This window comes from Solea solea, chromosome 18 (genome assembly GCF_958295425.1).
Source record: "Solea solea chromosome 18, fSolSol10.1, whole genome shotgun sequence".
Lineage (NCBI taxonomy): Eukaryota > Metazoa > Chordata > Actinopteri > Pleuronectiformes > Soleidae > Solea > Solea solea.
In genome coordinates this window covers 6,808,151-6,828,472 of record NC_081151.1, presented here as the reverse complement: position 1 = coordinate 6,828,472, position 20,322 = coordinate 6,808,151, and the positions used below count along the sequence as shown (strand labels likewise).

The following is a 20,322-nucleotide window of genomic DNA, read 5'->3' as shown; positions in this document are numbered from 1 at the left end:
GAGTTCCAGACGGACAGCGACCTCCAAGCCCGTGACGACTTCACGGAAAATTGAGCTGTTTGCGCCAAAACTCAGTAGCCAATCAGCAGGCAGCTTCCTAAGGAAGGCCCGCCCTCAAACCAAAGAAACCATGGCGCAAAAACAAGTGTATTTTCAAACAATAAAATACAATATTTTTGAATGATTAAATCGATTTATTTTTTTTGCTTCGTGAAAAGTGTCGTTTGAAAAGTATTGACGCACCATCTAATTCCATAGTTTTTAACGTAAATTGTCACAATATTGTTTCCACCTCAAATGTCACACGGAAATATGGGGGGAAAATATTTAAATATGAATTCATTAACTGTGCCAAAGTTCCTCCTGTATTTGCAAAATAACAGCGTCCTCATTGACAAGCTGTGAGTTGCAGAAAGTCGGGCCATCGCCGGCATCCGCGAGTTTCCCCCAACTGTGAATTCTAATAGCGTATTCCGCCGCAGCCTCCATCGCGACGCTGCCTTCTGTGGGCAGAGGAAAATTGAGACAAAAAGATTGAGAGCCCATTTGAAAATGCTAATTTAAAACTCGGTTAGTGATTTGCATTGACTCTGCGGCTAAGGGATGCACCGAGACGGCGGTATGAGAAACATTACTGCGGGACATCTTTGCACAATTTAACCCCTCCGCCCCCTGTGGTTTGAGTCCACTCTCCGAAAATCAGCCCTCTACGTTTCTGAGATGTAAGGAAGACTTCTTCCATCACGACCAGAGTAGCTCCAGGCCGGGGTTGGAATCGTACCGGTGAATGTTTATGGATTTCCCAGCATGTGTGTGTGTGTGTGCATGTGGGCTATCTGTGACTATTTATGAAAAAAAAAAAAAATGGAGCAAGACTGAGAAAGAGCAACTCAGTGGGAGAAGCAGTGAGTCTCTGTGGAGTTGTTTTGGTCATGGTGCTTGAGCACTCTGATTAATGCTCATAGAGAGACACCAGATGGAGAGAGAGAGGGGAAAAAAAAAAGTGAAAGAGAATGGAAGGGTAGAGCGGGAAATTTTGGAGAGAAGGGCGCCGATCAGAGGGACAGATAAAAGACTGGACGGAGGCCAGAGGTGGAGAGAAAACGGGGGATTAGAGTTAACACGGGGAGATTATTTGAGAAAAGGTAGAGAAAGAGAAAGAAAAAGTCTCCGAGTGTCTCCCGAGTTATGGCAGTCGTTTGAGATTTTCAGTGATCCCTTTTATGTTGTTGGAAGCCAGTGGCCAGATGGATTATGGCTGTCCATTCAACCGTCCGTATGAATGCCCGGATGGGATCTGTAAAAAATCTGTACGACAGCCTGCTACAATTCCTGCGGTCAAACGTCGCCGGGACTTCACTCACAAAACTGAATTTAAAAGCTCACACACAGACGATGACAAACTGGGAAAAACAGGAAGGGGGGGGGGGGTGAGTGATGACATTTTATATCCAAAAGTTCAAGATCACGATGTTAGGCGAAATTTTCCCAAAGTGTTTTTTTATGCTTACGACTTGTCCATCTGTCCCGTCCGCCCGTCCATTTTGTCCGTCCATCTGTATGTCCAATCTGCCCCATTCTCATGGACATGGTATTATTCTTTGTATGAAATCAAGTATAAACTGATTTGGATGTTGGTGTCCTAACGTAGGATTCGAAGGAAGAGTTCATACTACCTTTTAAAAAAAGCACTAAAAGCCTAAACTGGTATGTATGGAGGAGTATTATGGCCACATGTAAAAAGAAAAAAAAAAGAAAAAAATGCTGAAAATTCACTGAAAACTCTGAAAAAAATTCAGAATTCTGACTTCAATCTCAGAATTCATGTTGTTTTATTTGGCCGACTTTAATCTCAGAATCCGCACTTTTTGAGGGAGATTAAAGTCAGAATTACGAGGAAAAAAGTCAGAATTCTGAGATTCAATTCAGAATTCTGAGAAAAAAGTCTGAGATTAAAGTCAGAAGTCTGTGAAAAAAGTCAGAATTCAGAGATAAAAGTCAGAATTATGAGGAAAAAAAGGGAAAAAAAGTATTCTGACTTTAGTTTCAGAATTCTGAGAAAAAAGTCTGAGATTAAAGTCAGAATTCTGAGAAAAAAAAATCAGAATTCTGACTTAAATCTCAGAATTCTGAGGGAAAAAGGTAAGAATTCTGACTTTAATCTCAAAATGAATGCTATTTTATTTAGGTTTTTTTTACATGTGGCCCTAACACTCTTCCGTAGATATGTCACTAATCAACTGGTGAATGAATTCTCATATGACAAAAGCATATCCAATACTATGAAAAGATAAAGTGATGACAGTCAATATCAATATGAGCATTTAACAACACACTGTATCAGATGAGGAAATTTGCCTCATCCAATGTGGCAAAGGAAAAGGAAAACCTGTACGGCACGACTTCTAGTTTAAAAGAGTTTGCCGGCGCTGTGAAGTGTCTTTGCAAACTTTTTGATCTGGATTTTGACAGAAGAGCATCGACAAACGTGTTCATCCTCTCACCAAGATGATGCCTAAAGAATAATGTTCCGGGTTAAGAGAGTAGTTCGGAGATGAAGGGGGGGGGGGAATTTTGAAAGAGAACGGGAGAGAAGCGGGGGGTGGGGGAGGAATTTGGGCAGATCAGTGGCAGTGGAAGGGAGATGAGACAAAAAAAAAGAGGAAGGAAGGGTTTGGGCTGGTTTCGGCACAGTGGGATTACTCCAAGATGTGGTGTGTGGGAGACAGGAATACAGAAAGACAAGAGAGAGAGAGAGAGAGAGACAACAGCGCTTCTTCTTTTTTTTGATTTGCACCAGAAAATCAAGAAGAAAGAAACTTTCTGATGTCTCATATTTCAGTTCAGGAGAGAGACACTTCCTCAAATCATAAAAACAAATAATGTCAAAGTGTAAAACATGGTCAAAGGCCTTGGATTCCTGTGATGGTTGAGAAATAGCCTCAAAACAAGCGCTTTAATGTTAAGATTTCCTATATTAGTTACTGTTGGGAAAGATCAAGAATATTACCATGAAACAAACACTGATTGTGTAAGAGGTGGCCGGAGAGTCAATCATCCACCTACACTTAGGCCTCAGTATGCTAAGTAGCTGTTGGATCAGTAGCTCGTCAGACGCCTGAGTGGCTTTGGATGCGCAGACGTTTACACGGGTCGTTTTTGAATTCCCGAACAATGGCTGCTGTTTCTCCGGTGAGGACGAGAATTCGGTTTAGAGTGTCTTTCGTTGTTGTTCTTGTTTTTTTTTCTCTGTCGTTTGTCGCACCTTTTATATTGGTAGTGAAATTGAATCGAAAGTGAGTGACGGGAAGAGAGGCTGACGGGAGCGGGAGAACAGGCGAGGCTGAGTGATGGAGATGAGAACATAGACGGACGTGGACATCAGAAACGAGCGGGAATGAGACGGAGAGGACGGGAGACGACGTTGACCTTCCGATACAGAAACTTGTACAACGTAGTGTGTGTGTGTGTGTGTTTTTCCATTGGTTTGTCCTCTCACATAGGAGCGAGATTGTTTACATACTAATATCTACAGCCATGGATATGTGTGTGTGTGTGTGTGCAGGGCCGTAAATACAGTGTGTGTCTTAATTGGACTCCATTCAAGTGTTTAATAAGTCGTTAGTTATGCTGCAAAGCAATCCATGCACCGGCTTCCCCCCCCTCGTGGTCTTCCTCTCATCCACAGAGACTCGAGCGCTCTGACCCGAACGTGCGCGGATTATTGGCGCGCCGTCAATCTGGATCAGGACCGTTTATATTAGACTCTAAAAGGCTGAGGGGGACGCCGGCACGAGACAGTTAATGAATCAGTGAGACCGTAAGTTTATTTGCGGGATTAATCTTCAGTCGGACGGCTGGACCACTTATCCAGGTTGTCAGTCAGTCAGTCAGTCAGTCAGTGGGCCAATAAGCCAGCTAGTCCTCCCTTTTTCTTGTCAGCTGATCTGTCAGCTCCATAATCCTGTTGTCATCGTGTCAAACATTTATCTGTTCATCCGTCACTCACGCTGTCAATCAGAGGTACAGTTCAAATATAATGGAATAAAAATAAAATAGCATAAATAGAGGAATGAAGTATTGGCATCATTCTTTTTATAAAGTAGGAAAAGGACCGTCCATTGTGTCCCAAATGAATTTTAAACGGGATTTGTTTCAGTGCAGGGGGAAAAAAATGAAATTGCTGTGTGGTATGATAAATATTACACACCAAACCATGGTGGGATTGATTTTTGCAACTCGGCACCTCTCAGGATTAAGATTCTGGCAAAACACCAGGTGGATGTTTTTTTTTTATCGAAACGTAAGAATGAAATGAAAGAAAAGTTTAACTTCCTCGACGAAGAAGTGGAGGTTGCTTTGACTCGCGGCCAAAAGTGACTCCCTATCTGTGGTAAAAAACCTGTCACGGCAGTGAAATCTAAAGTCTAAAAGAACGCATGAGCGCTGGGTTGAACGAACAATAAATCACCCGGCTCCTCTCCCCCTCTTTAAACACTGACTCTGTGGATATGTGACATTTCTGCAGGGCGCTGACACAAATCCCTTTCTTGTTGTCGCCCCCACCTGCTGTGTTGAAAGATGACTATTGCTATGCTTTGGATACCAGCCATCCGCTCCCTCTCATTCCGCTTCGGGGCCGACGCTGTCGATACCAGCGCAGTCCACCGGTGCTGTGGACGCCGTCAGCGGAGCCAAATCTGGTGCTGCATCACGGCGAAGGCCCGCCCCTCGTAGAAACAAGCATATCATGCGATGCACACTGTCAGACGCACCAGTCTGTCTGACTAACTCGTCCTCCATGTCCATCCATCACTGTCGACTTTTTATTCTAGCGTAGCTGCCACATCACCAAGGTGTCTATTTGGCTTGCAGGGGGGGGGGTCTAGAATCTAGAGCAGGGGTGTCAAACGTACGGCCCTGGGGCCAGAACCAGCCTCCCATGGGATGAATTTGTTAAAATTTCACATATTGAAATTGATGAAGTTGCCCTTCTGTTTCTCAAGACGTTTCATGTTTTGTAAAATAAATATCCTTCATTAAATGTAAAACAAAGGAGTTCTTGTTGGTCATAGGTTATTATTCTGTTATTTTACTGGTCCTAAAAGGACTTTGACACCCCGTGATCTAGAGATTCAGCGTTTTGTTAACCACGGAGGTTGTTGTGTTGGGGCTGCATGTGTCTGTCATGTATGACGGGGAGCGTGTGTTTGCGCCTGACAGTTTGTGTGTACATGTGCGCTTATGACGTTTGTATTCATTTGATAGGGTCTGACACACTTAATCCACATGGGGGGGGTGGTGGGGGGGCGGCGCCTTGAAGAAATACATAATAACCTCTCCGAAGTGCCGAGTGTCACCGCGGTGATCTGTGGTGTACATTTATGCAGAGTGACAACAAGAAGGCGGGGGCTTTTATGGGGGTGGGGTGAGGGGCGGGGGTTGTTTTCCCCGCACATGTGTGTGATGTGGTTTGTCTCTGCATTTCCATGTGTTTACATGCAACCTAGGAGCTCATTAGCATAATTAAACATGTTTTAATGCGGGTAAACATTGTACACTGTGTCTTCTACGTATATATATATATATATATATGTATATATATACAGATATGACTTGTGGTGTGTTAATGAACACAATGCAGCATGTGAGGATATTGTATATGTGTCAACGCCTGTAGGTAACGTATTTACTTTGCCCTACATACAGAAAAGCATTGGCAGCGGCGCAGAGGGAATCTCACAGGCAGAGAGACGACAGCAAGAGAAAGAGAGAGAAACTCACGCTGAGAGAAAAGCGTCTTAGTGTGTGTGTGTGTGTGGGGGGGGGAGTTGTCAATTTAAACATTCAGAAAGAGTGAGGAGAAAGCAGGGGGGAGGAGGGATGAAAAATACATGCATGGGACGGGGGGGGGGAGTTAAGGAGGCAGGAGAGACGAGTGAAGAAACAACGGAGAGAGAATGAGGAGTTTTAACAAGGAGACAGAAGTCAGAAGCTACCGCTATGCTACAGGAGGGGAAGTGAGAGGGAAAGGGGGGGGGGGGGGAGTAAATGAAGTTGAGGTAAGTGGAAACAAAAGACAGAAGCAGATGAAGATGGAGAGATAGAAACGGAGAGTAATGTGGAGTCAATTGGAGAAACCCAAAGTGACTGACTGCAAAGTAACCGAGGCTACAGACACACACACACACACACACACACATGCGTCGTGAGACAGCCAGCAGTTACTCTCCCTGCCAAAAAATAAGCCAAATGAGGTGAAATTGTGCATATTTCATGTGAGGAGTGAGCGTCGAGTTTTACATTTTAAAGACTCAGCGTTTATTTGGCAAGTAGCAGTCGGTGCGTGGTTGGGCGACGGCGAAGGCGTGATGCGGTTGTGGATGTTCATTACTGTCAATGAGGGAGTGGTAATAGACTCGGAGCTGGAGGAGGAATTTCGCCCACTGAATTTTCACTTTTGCTCTGAAATGGGAAGGAACGGGAAGATGACACGTGTGCCATTGTGTTTATGAATGAAAGTCGGTCTATAGCCGAGACTTCAGCCACATTGCAGAGTGTCAAGGTTCATCTGAAGATGATACAACTTCACCTGGAGAAGTATTGGTTAAAATCCCAGCGATAGGGACAGAAATGTTGCACCAATGCCACTGTAACCTCTGCTCTGCATGGTAACCATCCCAAAATCTTTGTTGAGTGACACCCTGCGCCTGAATTTTGGATGCACCAAGACTGACAGAAGGAGTTCAAGTGGAGCTAGTGAAAACGAGGAAGGTATGCATGGCACATTGAGAGTGAGGGAAAGAGAGAGGGAGAGAGAGCGAGAGAAAATGGAGGGGGGAGGGGGGGGCGTAGTATCCTTGATGTTTGTTTACTGATGCGGCCGCTGTTTAGGATACAGTCAGGTACAGTAGACATCCAAAGCTTCTCCATCCCGAGGCTTTGATCACAGGCAGAGAGTCGAAGATGATACTGATGAGTCCAGGGTGCCAGAATATTAAGGAGTGACCACAACACACACGTGCACACGCACATGCATGCACACATTAAAAGCTCTAAAGATGTAGTACATCACTTTTTATACATATATATACGTATATATATATATATACGTATATATATCCAAGCAAGCTGAGGCGATACTATACTATACTATACTATTTTTTTTCTAATGGAAACACAACCTAAGCCGTGCCGTGCCGTGCCGTGCCGTGCCGTGCCGAGGCGAGGCAAGCTGCGACCATAGGTGGAAAAGTATGACTGATAACACAAAGAAAGCCTTTCAGAAAAACCAGGTCAGGTAAAATAATGTGTTTTGTTCTCAAAGACCAAACAGAGGCAGAACAACAAAAATCACTGGAAGGCGCACACTGCAAGCCTCTAAGTCCTCTCCTCTCTCTCGTAATCCTTCATTTCAATTTATGAACTCCTCGCTTTCTATTGTTTCGCCCTGACGTGCACACACAGTGCCATAAAACCCTTTTACACAGAGTCCTTGCCGCTGATTGAGGTCCAAGCCTCAGAATGTTGCCTTTTACATCCAGATGAGTGGCTTCAGCTTCATCTGGCTAACGTCGCCAGACAATTCAATCACACCGAAAAAGAGTGAGGAGAATCTGTGAGACATCAGGGGATTAGGAATGAAGCAAACCGTCGTGTTGTGTTGCACAGGTTTACACACGCACACAATATCAAAAAGGAATGGCCGCAAGCGGTGGAACAAAACACTGGAAAGAGCATTTGCACCTCTGCAATGCACTTTTTTATTTATGTTTTATCCCGTGATGCTTTTGAAAGTTTTAAGGAGTTAAGTTAAGTTAAGTTTTCCTCTTTGGGGTGGAAACGAAAGATAATCATGTTTTGTGAGCCACAAACATTATTTATTGTCCTTGTGATAGTCCTGAGTAACAGTTAAACAATTTCCCCCGTCTGGGATCAATGAAAGTACAATAAAGTCCATTTATCTAGATCTGTCTGTGTCTCTGTCTAGGATTAGTGAAGCCTGACGTTTACGTGTTGAACAGTATATTATACTGCTGCATTGTAACGTCTGACAAATGTGATATTTGGGATATTTTGTTGTTTGTCTGTCTCTTTGCTTTTTGTCATACATTCTTAATATTAGTATATAAACCAGAGATATCCATCCATCCATCCATCCATCATAAAGGAACTGGAGTCAGTCCCAGTAGACACTGGATAAGACGCCGTCTTTAAATAACGTCATTATTCGGCTGACAAAATCCGCGCCGTCGCTCCCAAACTAACTGCTAACGTGCTAGCCGGCCGGGGCTAGTCCCTCGCAATGAAACTTCCCCCCCATTATCTTTCCATTTTGCTCTGTCGACTCCCCAGTGGTGTTTCGCTCATCACTGTAAATCATTTTGTGCAATAAAAAGGTTATTGAACGGGGACAATAAAGGCTCTCTGAACGAATGAAGCTCGCTAACAGTCAGCGTATAAACAGAGCGCCGTTCTAACGGAATGAGCTGAAGTTGCTAACCCTAGCCCAGCCTTAAATGGTAAAAAAATGTGAAGTTATTTAGCTGTTTGCTGGAAGAGAAAATTAACAAAGCAATCACAGAACAGCCGGAATTGGCAATTGGTGGACATAAATACACATTTACACCATATTTTCATGGATTGCTTGCAGCTCCCAGCTCCCCCTTGGGGGGGAATGGGTTTGGTCTTTTTTGCTTAGCACAAACAAATTGACGGACAGAAGTGCAATTATTATAATAACTCCTTGAAATAAAGTGACTGCAAACGATTTCAAAATCATTTCACTACGGGAGCATTGTTAGAGGCTTGGATAAAGCAGGCCATGGCCCTGGGCCCCGATTTGAGAGATTACCCCTGAGAACGGCAGCTTACAGTAACGACAAAACCCCCTTATTTTTTAGGATAGGTCATGAACAGAAAACGGCAATGACACCATGGTTGGAAACCCTCTTAATGAGGCCAAATGCCACTGCCTTGCTGCCATTCGATTCATTATGGCCCCCTGAGTCCCTTTTGCCTGGGGCCCTTAAAGTCTCCTAAGGCTCCCCCGGCGCCGCGTTTAGTGCCTGAGTTGTGTGTGTAAAAGTATTCGGCAAAAAAAACACGTTCCACCCTTAAAAACTCAACAAATCACAGTAGTTGTAGTCAGAGCATATAAACACGAGTGTCTTCAATTAGTAGGAGTTAGTGAACAAAAAAATGTGCAGCGTTTTAAACAGTTACAGTAGTTATTCTGATTTCTTAAAGGGTTTAAAAGTTTATACCTATACCTATAGCTAATAATGCTAATGCTTTAAAGTTTTCCGAGGTCTTCTGTGTACTTTGGTTGTACTTTTCTGCATTTCTTACCCAGAGAATTGCGGCTGATTGGATATTTTCTCTTTCATTTGACCATTTTCTGTAAATCCTAGAGAGGCCACTAGATTTGTAGTTTCAAAAATACTCAAATCCGGCCGTCTCGCACCCACAACCATGCCATGAAGTAACTTAAATCGCCTTTTCTTCGTGCTGTTGCCCGGTTTGACCTTCAACTTGTGCCTGTCTTCGTGTCTCCATGCATTGAGTTGCTGCCATGTGATTGGCTGATTAAATATTGACATAAGAAAAAAAAAAAAATGTAATCCCGCAGGTGTAGCTAAAGAAAATGTGTCTGAGATTTATGAAGGTAAATGAGCGTTTGACTGGCAGCACTCTCTGCACTGATGGAATTCAAGAAGAGACTTTTTCAGAAACTGCTAAACCCAGAAAGAACTTCACTGTGGAGAGTTTTCATTGGGAAGAATTCATGCATAAGAAATGGTCCCTATGACAACAGCTGACAATGTGTGACACTAATGAAATTCCAGTCACCTTGACTGTATTAAGGTGGAGGCAGACATCGCAAATGTGGTTTTTCAAATGATGAAGAGTGAAAAAATGGTGGGGGGGGAGGGGGATTCCACGTGGTTTCATCTTAATTTAAGAACAAGGAAATTATTCATGCGCTGTCATGAAGGCCTTTGACGTGACCAAGGAAATGACACTGAAGGGGTCGCCTGACTCACTGGGTATGGGTATGAGCCTGCCATTCTCCTCACCCTCCTACTCTGGCCCGTTACCATTTCCAAAAATCCACCTTAGCGACAGAAAACAACAACAACAACAACAACAACAGCAGCAGCAGCAGCAGCAAGCTCCAAGCGAGCGAGCGAGCAGCCCACACACTGCAAATGTCAAGTTTTGGTGCATGTGGAATCACAGTCAACATACATATACTATTTTGGTTTTATTTTGTTGTTTTTTTTATGATGATTGTGATTGTTTTTGGCATGTCTGCCTATGTGGGACACATAGTTTATGTTCATTTGGGTTATGTTGTGGTATTCATTCATTAGGGCCTGCTTCCTCTCCTCCCCCTTTTCTCATTACGTTGCCCCGCCCCTAACTTGGTCCACCAGTGTCGCTCTAAGTATACGTTCCTGGTCAGGTTCATCCATTTCCAGTTTTACCTTTGCCTGCGTTTTTGAACTGCTACACCATGTACCTTGCACAGCTTCACTGAGAGAGAGAGAAAAAAGACTTGCTTCACCCTTACCACTCTGTGACTCCTGCATTCTGGGTAACGAAACAGTTTTAAAGAAAGTTGAACACGCCAGAACTTTATTTCTCCTCTAGCAGAGTCATAATGGGTGCAGCTAGACCACTCTCGCCAGTGATTTCACAGTGCTCTGACACAACCCGGAGCACACCTTGACATTCTCACTGCACCAGTTGCTTAAGTTACTTTTTAATGACACCGCCATTATAATGCTAGCCTGACTGAAGCATTATGTCTAATGACAGCAGAGTTGCCAGGACATGGTGGGGGGGGGGGGGGGTGGATGGCAAGGGAATGAAGTGCACGTTGCCATGACATCACCCGCTGGATGGTGATCCGCTATTTTGAAGCTAGGATTTTAGTATTTTGGCCAGTGTCACCTCCATTTTTCTTCTTTTTTTTTCTCGAAAGACAGCGGTAGCTGCAGTGGAGCTAACGGAGAGATTTTGCACAAGCATCTCTTGGACAGTACTTGCCATCAATCACGGACCCAGACCCTAGAATGTGGCATGCTTTATAACTAAATGGGAGCATAGTTTACAAAAAAAAAAAGACGGTTGAAGCTGTTAAAACCATAAAGTGCACTGGAAAAAATGACCCAATAAATCAAGCGAGAGTTACAAACTGACTTCTTTTGCAGGCCTCAACCATAAGCCTTGAGATTTATGACTTCCCCCGTCGCCATTTTGACTTTTTTTGCAAACAGACTTCACTTATAATCATTCTGCATTTTGTCTTAATGTGAATATATTGTACAAAATTGACCCTAAACTCGCGATTATCTCCTCAGGAAAACGTTTTCCTGGCTACTGAAGTGTAGCCTCATTTTCCCATAGACTTCCATTCAAACAGAGCTCTTTTTTTTTTACCAACCAGTAGAGTCATCCCTGTTGGCTATTCAACATATATATATATATATATATATATATATATATATATACCAAAAGACAACATCTGTCTTTTGTGTACGGCCTGTGTTTGCCATCAGTGTAGTTGCACCTTCAAGAACATTCAAGAGATTATCGGATTCAGCCACTTTGGTGCCTAAACAAAAGAGAACAGATATTGTACACTAGCGTCATCAAATATGATAATTAACAGTGTGTCTTCATCACGTTTCACACTTCATTCAAATGTATAATCTCTGCTGCAAATTCAGTTTGGCTGTAATTGCTCCGAGGCAGAGTGTGCATGTGCATGTGTGTGCACAGTTGAGGGAAGAGAGTCACACCGATGCGGTACCTACGGCAGTGACACCCACACACCTGGCACACATGAGTTCTTTCAGGAAGATGCACGTTGTAAAGGGAGAGTGCATTCCCGTGTCTTTTTTGGCCAGTGCAGTGTGTGTGTTTAATTCCAAATGACACGCCAAAGGACTCGCACACTTATCCGCATAAAACTTCACACGATGACATGTTCTCTTGACAGTTTGGAGCACGGTGGCATAGACTCACACACACACACACACACACACACACACACCTGCCTGCCTGCACACACAGTTTCCTGTCCTGGGTGCATTAGATATGCAGACAGTGTCACCAAAAGCAGGACAGGGAGCTGAGTAGCCGAATACGACCCACCTAATGTATTCTGACACATGACGGCCCCTTTCTTGGATGGAGCATGTTCAGGATTTTAGCCACTTTGGAATTGAACCAAACCAAACCCAAGTCTTACAACCACGTACGTCCGAGCGCGCACAGACGCACATACAGTCCAGTGTAATATCGAGATGGCGGTTGTCCGTGAACGTATCAGTGCACGATCAATAGGCGAAGCACATTTGTCTCCGATGGAAACCCACAGTCGTACAAATTGAAATGAGAGCCAGAATACTCCTCTCTTCCTCCAGCTGGCCTCCTCCTCTTTTGCCCTTTCCTTTCCTCCGTGTTTTTGCTTATGCCTGACTTTTCTGTAACTCCCACTTTGCAATCTTATTATGCACCCTTCCTCTGTCTGTCTTTCGCTTTCTTTTAGCGCGTATTTTCCCCCGAACCGTTTCTCTCTTTGTCTCCCTCCCTCTGTTCTTTCTTTTTATTCTCATTCCGTGCATCTCCCCCTCCGTTTCTCCCTCTGCTCTTTCCCCCCCCTTTTTTTAGTTGTTAATCAGAGTTGATTGGGAGCCGTGAGAGCCCGAGAGGAGCTCCCCAGTGGATCAATGCATCTAAATGATCTGCTCAAGGATCCCTTTAGAACCTGCAAAACTCTCTCTGATAGAGCACTGAAGCATGAAGGCACTCATTACACATAACTCACTTCCTGATTTGCCCTCTGGGAGGGAGATAGGACTGTGGTTATTGGGATAATTTGTCCCACAGCTAAATATCCCACTAACCAAAAGTGCTTAGACCAAAATGTCTTCATTTGGAGCGATCAATTATTGCCAAGGTGAGGAGGAAAATGATGAATTTGTTTAAAAAAACAACAAAAAAAAGCTCAAATGTGTGTGTGTGTGTGTGTGTGCATGCCATCAACAACTGGCTCCGTTTACGCTCATTCGATTCAAGACGTTTCTCTTTCCTGCGTCTCAAATTTACTTTAGCTTTTTAAAAAAAACAAGATTTGATTGCGAGCAGCGGCTGAATTTCCCGTTTCGTTTGATGCGGTTACGTTTGAAATGAAATTGATCGTATAAATGACATTGATAACAAAAACCGGGAGGAAGTGGTTGCTGTACAGACGCGGCCATGTGCACACAAAGGGATTTGAGTAGCACTTGTGAATTTTAAACAGCCTTTGTAATGCTGGATGATTTTCCTTAAGTATACTTCAAAGTAAAAGCATAAATGTGTAATGGGTGGGCAGCAAGAACAAAGCGATCAACAAGTCGTGCCATTCGGGGCATTTTTTGTCCACGGAGCTGGTAAATAAAATATCTGGGGTTAGAAATATTTTAATAACCCTATGAATATGTTATGTTGTTGCACAGAAAATGACTAAAAATGAAAACGGAAAAGATGCATGAAACAAAATGATGTATTGCAGGACTTGTGGGTCGACATGTGCTGCACGTCGAGGGTCGTTGGATGTGAAATATTGATTTTTCTTTTTTCCAGTGTCACTTATTTTCATGAACGATTGATCTGACGATTCTTTTCTCGATGAATCGAGTTCTTGATTGAAAATGTTGATCAGTGTTGATGATTTACTTTGTTGTACGGAGCAAAGAAACCGGCAAATAGTGACATTTAAGAAGTTGAAAAATCAGAAAACACTCAAACTGATGAATCAGTTGTCAAAATAGTTGATGATTTATTTAGTAATCGATTATTAATCATAGTCTGTGTATCCTGAGCCGTATAAGGGTTAGTCCCCCACAGCAAAAACACACATTTTATAAAAACGAGTGCTGTGAGTTTATCTTAAATGCACTACCCTGCTATAAATACATACTTTCTTTGTGTTCTCGTCCTTGGCTGGAAATAGTGCCTAACACTTTGTGTTGTCGTCCTGCGTGACTATAGTCGAAAATAATATAGCCTCTTTTAAAAACGCCAGTACGTATTCATGACCCACTTTCAGACGTTTTTATGTCAGAAGAAACACGCTGGCCTGCGGCTGGGTGTCACAGACAGGGACGGGGGGGGGGGGGGGGGGGGGAGTTGAACAGATTAGCTTCATATACAGTCGCCTTTTATCTTTTAGTGGCATTTGTTGGCAATAACAAAAATATGGGATATCACAAAGCCTTATCATTGAAGAGAAACTGTCTCACTTGGGCAACTTTAAGATTGTAAACAGAAAATTCCATTCCCAAAAAATGCAACATTGGCGCCAAACCACGAGGCTTAATAGAGCCTGTATTATGTACAGAGAGAGATGCAGCTACAGTGAAGGGCTTTTGAAAAGAGACGCCAACTCTCTGCATTTCCATATGTTACCTGCATATCATCCTTGACTCGCTGCCAAGAGGAGGAACGCAGCAATTTTCCCTTCTATAGTCCTGGAGAATGTCTGTGTATATACTGTTATTTCTTCTTCACTGGCCTCTGACCCACTTCTATTCATCATGCCAACCTCCATGATCTCTATGTGTACAGAACTAAGTGGACATTAACCACAGCTGCCTTTCTACACTGCCGCAGGGGATGGGACGATAATGTGGGTCCTCTCTCATGTGACCCACTTATCATGGGTGTCATGTGAGTATAGGCTCATTGAGGCATCCTGACAAGGGGGAGGCAAGACTTTAATCCGAGCATATGTTAATCTGTGTTGGTGTTGTTGTTTTTTTTACCACATACTGCAATTACACAGGTGGTTTCAACTTTAAAGAACCAATATCCAAGACGTTGACCCTGGATCTGATGGAAAGATCCATCAGATCTGATTTTTACATGTCTATTTTTTAGACTTGTCTTATTTTTTTAAATAAAAGCCTTTTCTAAAGAGTGTTTTACATCCTTTCTGATACGCGAAAGTCACTGAAGCTCCCGGATACACTGGACCTTTAACAAAACCACTGGCACATAACTTTCCGCCCTCTGTCCACCTTCATTCCTCAGCTTATTAAAGATGTTTTAAACCGTCTTTTAATCCCCTTTTCGTCTTTTTTTTGCAGGTTCTGGCACGGAGAGTACAGGGTGGCAGTGAACATCAATGACTATCTGGACATCTACTGTCCTTACTACGAGGGTCCCCCGTCCCACGGGCGCATGGAGCGCTACATCCTCTTCATGGTCAACTACGAGGGCTACACGACCTGCCAGCACAGGATGCGCGGCTTCAAGCGCTGGGAGTGCAACCGCCCCACTGGTCCCGACGGACCGCTGCGCTTCTCCGAGAAGTTCCAGCTCTTCACTCCCTTCTCCCTGGGCTTCGAGTTCCGGCCTGGGCATGAGTACTACTACATCTGTAGGTTATCAGACGCATCACGTTGATTTCTGACCGTACAGGTTTATCCTCTTCATACAGACACAGACACCTTATAGGCAGTAATATAACTTTATGATGTCATGCGCGACTTAAAGGAGGAGAGTTGTTGTGGTCTTTGCTCAGTAAGCAAAAATACACTCTCTGTGTGTAAGGTCTAAAGTTCATGTAAAAGACTAATTCTTATTTTTTTATTTTACGAGATTACACACTTGGGGTAGTATATTCAATTTCTGCCAAATAAATCCTTCTAAATATGACACACTGGACCTTTAAGTCATTAAAAGCTAATGAAATAAACAGCGTGGAAAGTGGCTTAAAAAAAGAATGTTATTCTAAACCATTCTCGCCTCTGTCTGTTGTTGTCTTCGCCGTCACAAAGACACAGCAGGCGAGAGCCGAAGAGCTAAAGAGCCAAAGATAACAGCCACCCGATGTCCTTCTACACTCGTCCCAGTTGATGCACACTCACACTCTTTTGTTTTCCATTTTCATGTAACCATGGACGGGGCCCCTCCAGAGTTGTATAGTTGCTGACTATAGTACTGTGTCTCTGGGACCCCTGAGGGTCGTGTGTGTATTCAACAGGACTGGTGTTTGTGTGTGTGTGTGTGTGTGTGTGTGAGCTGTAGGGGGAGGGGACACTTGCGGGGTCAGTTGTCAGCCAATTGTGAGTCCATGAAAGGCCGTGTCCATCATCTTGACTGACAACCACGCACACTTTTTTTTTTTTTATTTGTCTTCCGACATTTCTCACATGCACAGATGAGCACATTCTCTCACACACACACACACACATAAACAGGTCAGTATCGCTGTGAAACGACTGCATGTGACACTTCAATCCAGCCCTGTCCTCCGCGAAGAGTGTGTCCGTTTTGTGTGTCCAAAAGTGCAACACACCAGTCGGCGATGGCGATCACAGGCCATTCCCCCCCCCCCCGCACTCACGTTGGCTTGTGTATTTGTCACGAGGGTTGACACGTTGACAGCTCTGCTCCACCTCTTGCTTCTCCCAGCTGCCGTCTGATGAGGTTGAGTGATTTTCAATGGGCCTTTTTTTAGGGGACGTCGGATTGTGGATGTGCTTGGGAAACGGAGGCGCTGGGAGAGCTGATAAGACCGAGAACAGAAAGAAAAAAGAAGACAAAAGTCAGGATTGTTGGCGGGCACAGGGAAAAGACAAGGGGAGAGTGAGGGGGGGGGGGGTTATATATCTAACGACCTTGCTCCCAGCGTTGCCCTCTTTCAGAGCGACAGTAGGGAAAGCCAAAACAAAGACATACAGCACAACTTAAAAGCTTGATGCCAGGCCAGCAGCGCTTCACTGGAGACCAGAATACATTCTCTGTGTGCACTGTAAGCGGCGTACGTGGATGATGTGGAGAAAATTGAGGCAAGGGAAGTGGGCTATGGGGAAGGCACAAAAGGGTAAATGAGGTGAAGGGCAGAGGGAATGATGGAGGGAGGAGTTGTGGGTAGAAAGAGAGGGGAGGAGAGGGCAAAGGAAGGGTCAGATTTATTTCCTGTGTGCTGTGGTTTCCTGATGATGGTCCTCTTTAGGGTCACACTGGGCCTCGGCTATACGGACTTCCTCAAGGGAAAAGGCCAAAAGGTCTCCACTCACACTTCTGCTACCATCAGTGTGTGTCTGTGTGTGCGCATATTGCACATATGTGTGTGTACATGTCCTTATGTATGAGTAGTCATAGAGCTGGTGACCATCTCCCCAAAGGTCTCCAGCTCTATTTCACATCAGAGTGAGATGGGGCTAAAAACACACATTCAATTTCATTGAATCTTCTTTGAAGAGTACGTGTTGCAGATCCTTCACAGCAAGAAGGATCTGCATCTGTCAGAAAGTCGCACAGATTTCGTCCACCGTAACAAAGTTACAAATTCGGTTGATCTGAGAGTCAGTTATTTCCCAAAGGTATAAATGGATTTATCCCATGCATCGCCTCAAGCGTTTAGTATGTTTTAAAATAGTAACTTGGGAGCAATTTCTGAGAACTTAAAAGGGCATAATATATATTTATATATACATATATATAAAGTCATCCAGTTGCTTGGAGCAATATTTGACATCAAGCACGTACCAGGACACAGCGATGACTAATATAATGTCCAATTCTAACAAATTCCATCTGTGCTTTAAACCCTTTATTGACCATTTCTGACATATTCGTTTAACGTTGTGTATGATTTTGTGTTCTACATGTGTCTTAACTTTTATTTTTTTTAATTACCCTGATGAAAAAGAAGATTGTGTCAATCATTTCGCACGGTGTTATTTACCTGGTTAGATTGTGTCCCGTGAATAGAGACATGGTCTTGAATGTGATTTGGTTGGATTTTCTTGATGTTTGGTGTCAATGAAAAATGAAAGGGTTTCTTATATATTTTTTAAATAGTGGAAAAGTCGAGCATAGTCACATCTGCAAGGATAACAGCTGATATGCGGTAGAGCTGCAACTAACCATTATTTTGATAACAGAAAACCTTAAAAAATGTTGATCGGTGTTTGTCAAACCTGGTTATCAAATGTTTTGTTTTGTCCACAAACCAAAATAATTCACTTTTAATGATTTCTTTGTTATCCAGAGCAAAGAAATGAAGAAAATATTCACATTTAAGAAGCTTAAACAATCAGCAACCTTGTTTTAATCATGAAAAAAAGCTTCAAACCGATGAATCGATTATCAAAATAATTAATCGATTAATTGTCTTGACCACACATTGAATGTGAATATTTAGACCCTCCTTAATTCCTACTGAGTTCAGAAATATACAATTCCATCATTTAAAAGACGTGGCCGTTTGCTAAATCCACTTGGGGCACCAGTAGTTTTCAGCCCCCATCATTCAAACATAAGTAAATTTGCCCAGGGCCTATTTTCAGCGGTACATTAATACACATTAGGGGATCTTGTGACAATACACAGCAGCGTGATAGACTTGAAATAAAGTACAACGCCATGTCATCATGTCATCCATCATAATAATGGAACATGTTGCACACTGCCTTTAGCATAAAGCCATATTATATATATATATATATATATATATATATATATATATATATATATATATATATATATATATCTGGCTTTGACTTTAAACAATATTTGTGTGTGGGATGATTCCTCTGACAGCAAGAATATATAGGGTATCCCCAGTTGTACAGTATATTTGCGTAGCTAATATTGAGGCCCCGTATTTGTGACGCTCCCTATGTAAATCTACTTTTATGAGCCGCGTATAAATAAATAAATGCGCGCTTGATTTGTTTACTTGAAAGCAATATGATATGAATAAGAGAAGGGGGGGGGGGGGGGGAGAAAGCGGGGGCCCGCACAAAGCCCACGTCCGGCCATGGTAACGACGATCTCTCTGTGATCATTACACTGACCAATCGCCTGATAATCAGCCTCATCATTCTCAGTGATGGTGTGAGACTTTTTTTATTAAATGACGTCACGAGTGCAATCAGCAGCACAGATCGCTTTTTATCTCTCCACTAATCTCGTTCCATCTCTCTCTCTCTCTCTCTGCTTTTTATAGCATCTCCTCACCCAAACCATGTGGGGCGGGCATGTCTAAAGCTGAAGGTGTATGTCAGACCTCCAGGTAAGTCATGCTCCAGCTACACAACTCGCCAAGCACGCAAACACACACGCTTGTGCGCACACCGCCGCGGTCCAGATTGGCTATCAAAGTAAAATTAAGGGGGGGAATAAGAGGCCTGATAGAATGCCCCGGCAACACTCTCTGCTCTGATTCACAGGCCGGGCCAGGCAACACTCTAACACCTTTGCACACACAACATGCACAACACTGTGACACGTTCACACATGCAGCGGGCACACACACACACACACACACACACAGAGCACAGGCGCAAAGTGGCATGCGCACACGTCACATCAAATCACATCACATCGCATCACACTGGGTGTGAGGGAGACCTTCTGTCCTTGTAAAAAAAGAGAGAACAGAGCAGGCCTGAAGTGCTCCCTGGAAATGTTACCAAGCCTCTGTGTCTCTGTATTAGCTCGATTTACTCATAGGAAACAAGAGAGCAATCTAATTATAAATCAATGGCATACAGGAGTGGTCTAATCTAATAATAGACACTTCATATTTTTTAATAAAATTCTCCTCATGCATCATCCATGTGGGTTTTTTTTCCCCCCCTTGTAAGATATATTGTTTTGAAAGCAGCTCCTTCACAGACATAAGAGCACAATGGATGCTGCCCAATTCAAAAATAGACCAAGAGGAGGATTGGGCATACGCAGGGATCAGGTTATAGCGGCGGGGCGTTACACTAAACCTCGCGTTATCTCGAAAAAATCTACCTGTGTGTCTATCTCGCGAGCTTCCAGGCCTGCGTCGGATTAAAGAAGCAAACCTGGGTAATAACACGTCTCCCTGGATGATGACACAGCTTTGAAGATCCTCGCTGGAAGGATGAGAGTTGGCCTTTGCGGGCTTTCCAGGCTCAGATCATTCCTTCATTCGCTAAGAAGTTCTCGTCTCCTCCATAATTACTGAAACAACACACATTCTTTCATTTTGTCACTTTGCTGCAGCGTCTCTCTCTCTCTCTCTCTGTGATGCTGCTTTTTGTGCTGTTTAAGTAATCTGTCTGACATTGCAACTTCCATGTGAAATATTGTCACAAGAGTGAGCTGTGAGGGGTTGCACGTGTGTGTGTGTGTGTGTGTGTCAGCTGCTCCAGATTCTGAGTCTCTGTGATTAAACTGTAATTAGGTTGGTTAAACCCCCTGCAGAGCACACTTTCTGTCGTCTTCTCCTCCTCCCTCTTCCCTCATCCTTCTCTGCCATCTTCTCTCGGCCTT

At 43.5% G+C, this 20,322-nt stretch overlaps 1 protein-coding gene across 2 annotated transcripts in view; it reads left to right on the top strand.

Annotated features, from left to right (window-relative positions):
- Positions 1-20,322, top strand: part of efna2a (ephrin-A2a) — an 85,310-nt gene that overhangs the window by 63,601 nt on the left and 1,387 nt on the right. The window contains exons 2-3 of one of the 2 annotated variants that reach the window (XM_058616297.1): positions 15,147-15,439; positions 19,022-19,088. In XM_058616297.1, the coding sequence (XP_058472280.1) occupies positions 15,147-15,439; positions 19,022-19,088 (360 nt within the window). The remainder of the gene's footprint in view (positions 1-15,146; positions 15,440-19,021; positions 19,089-20,322) is intronic. The other variant, XM_058616296.1, reaches the window with a different exon arrangement.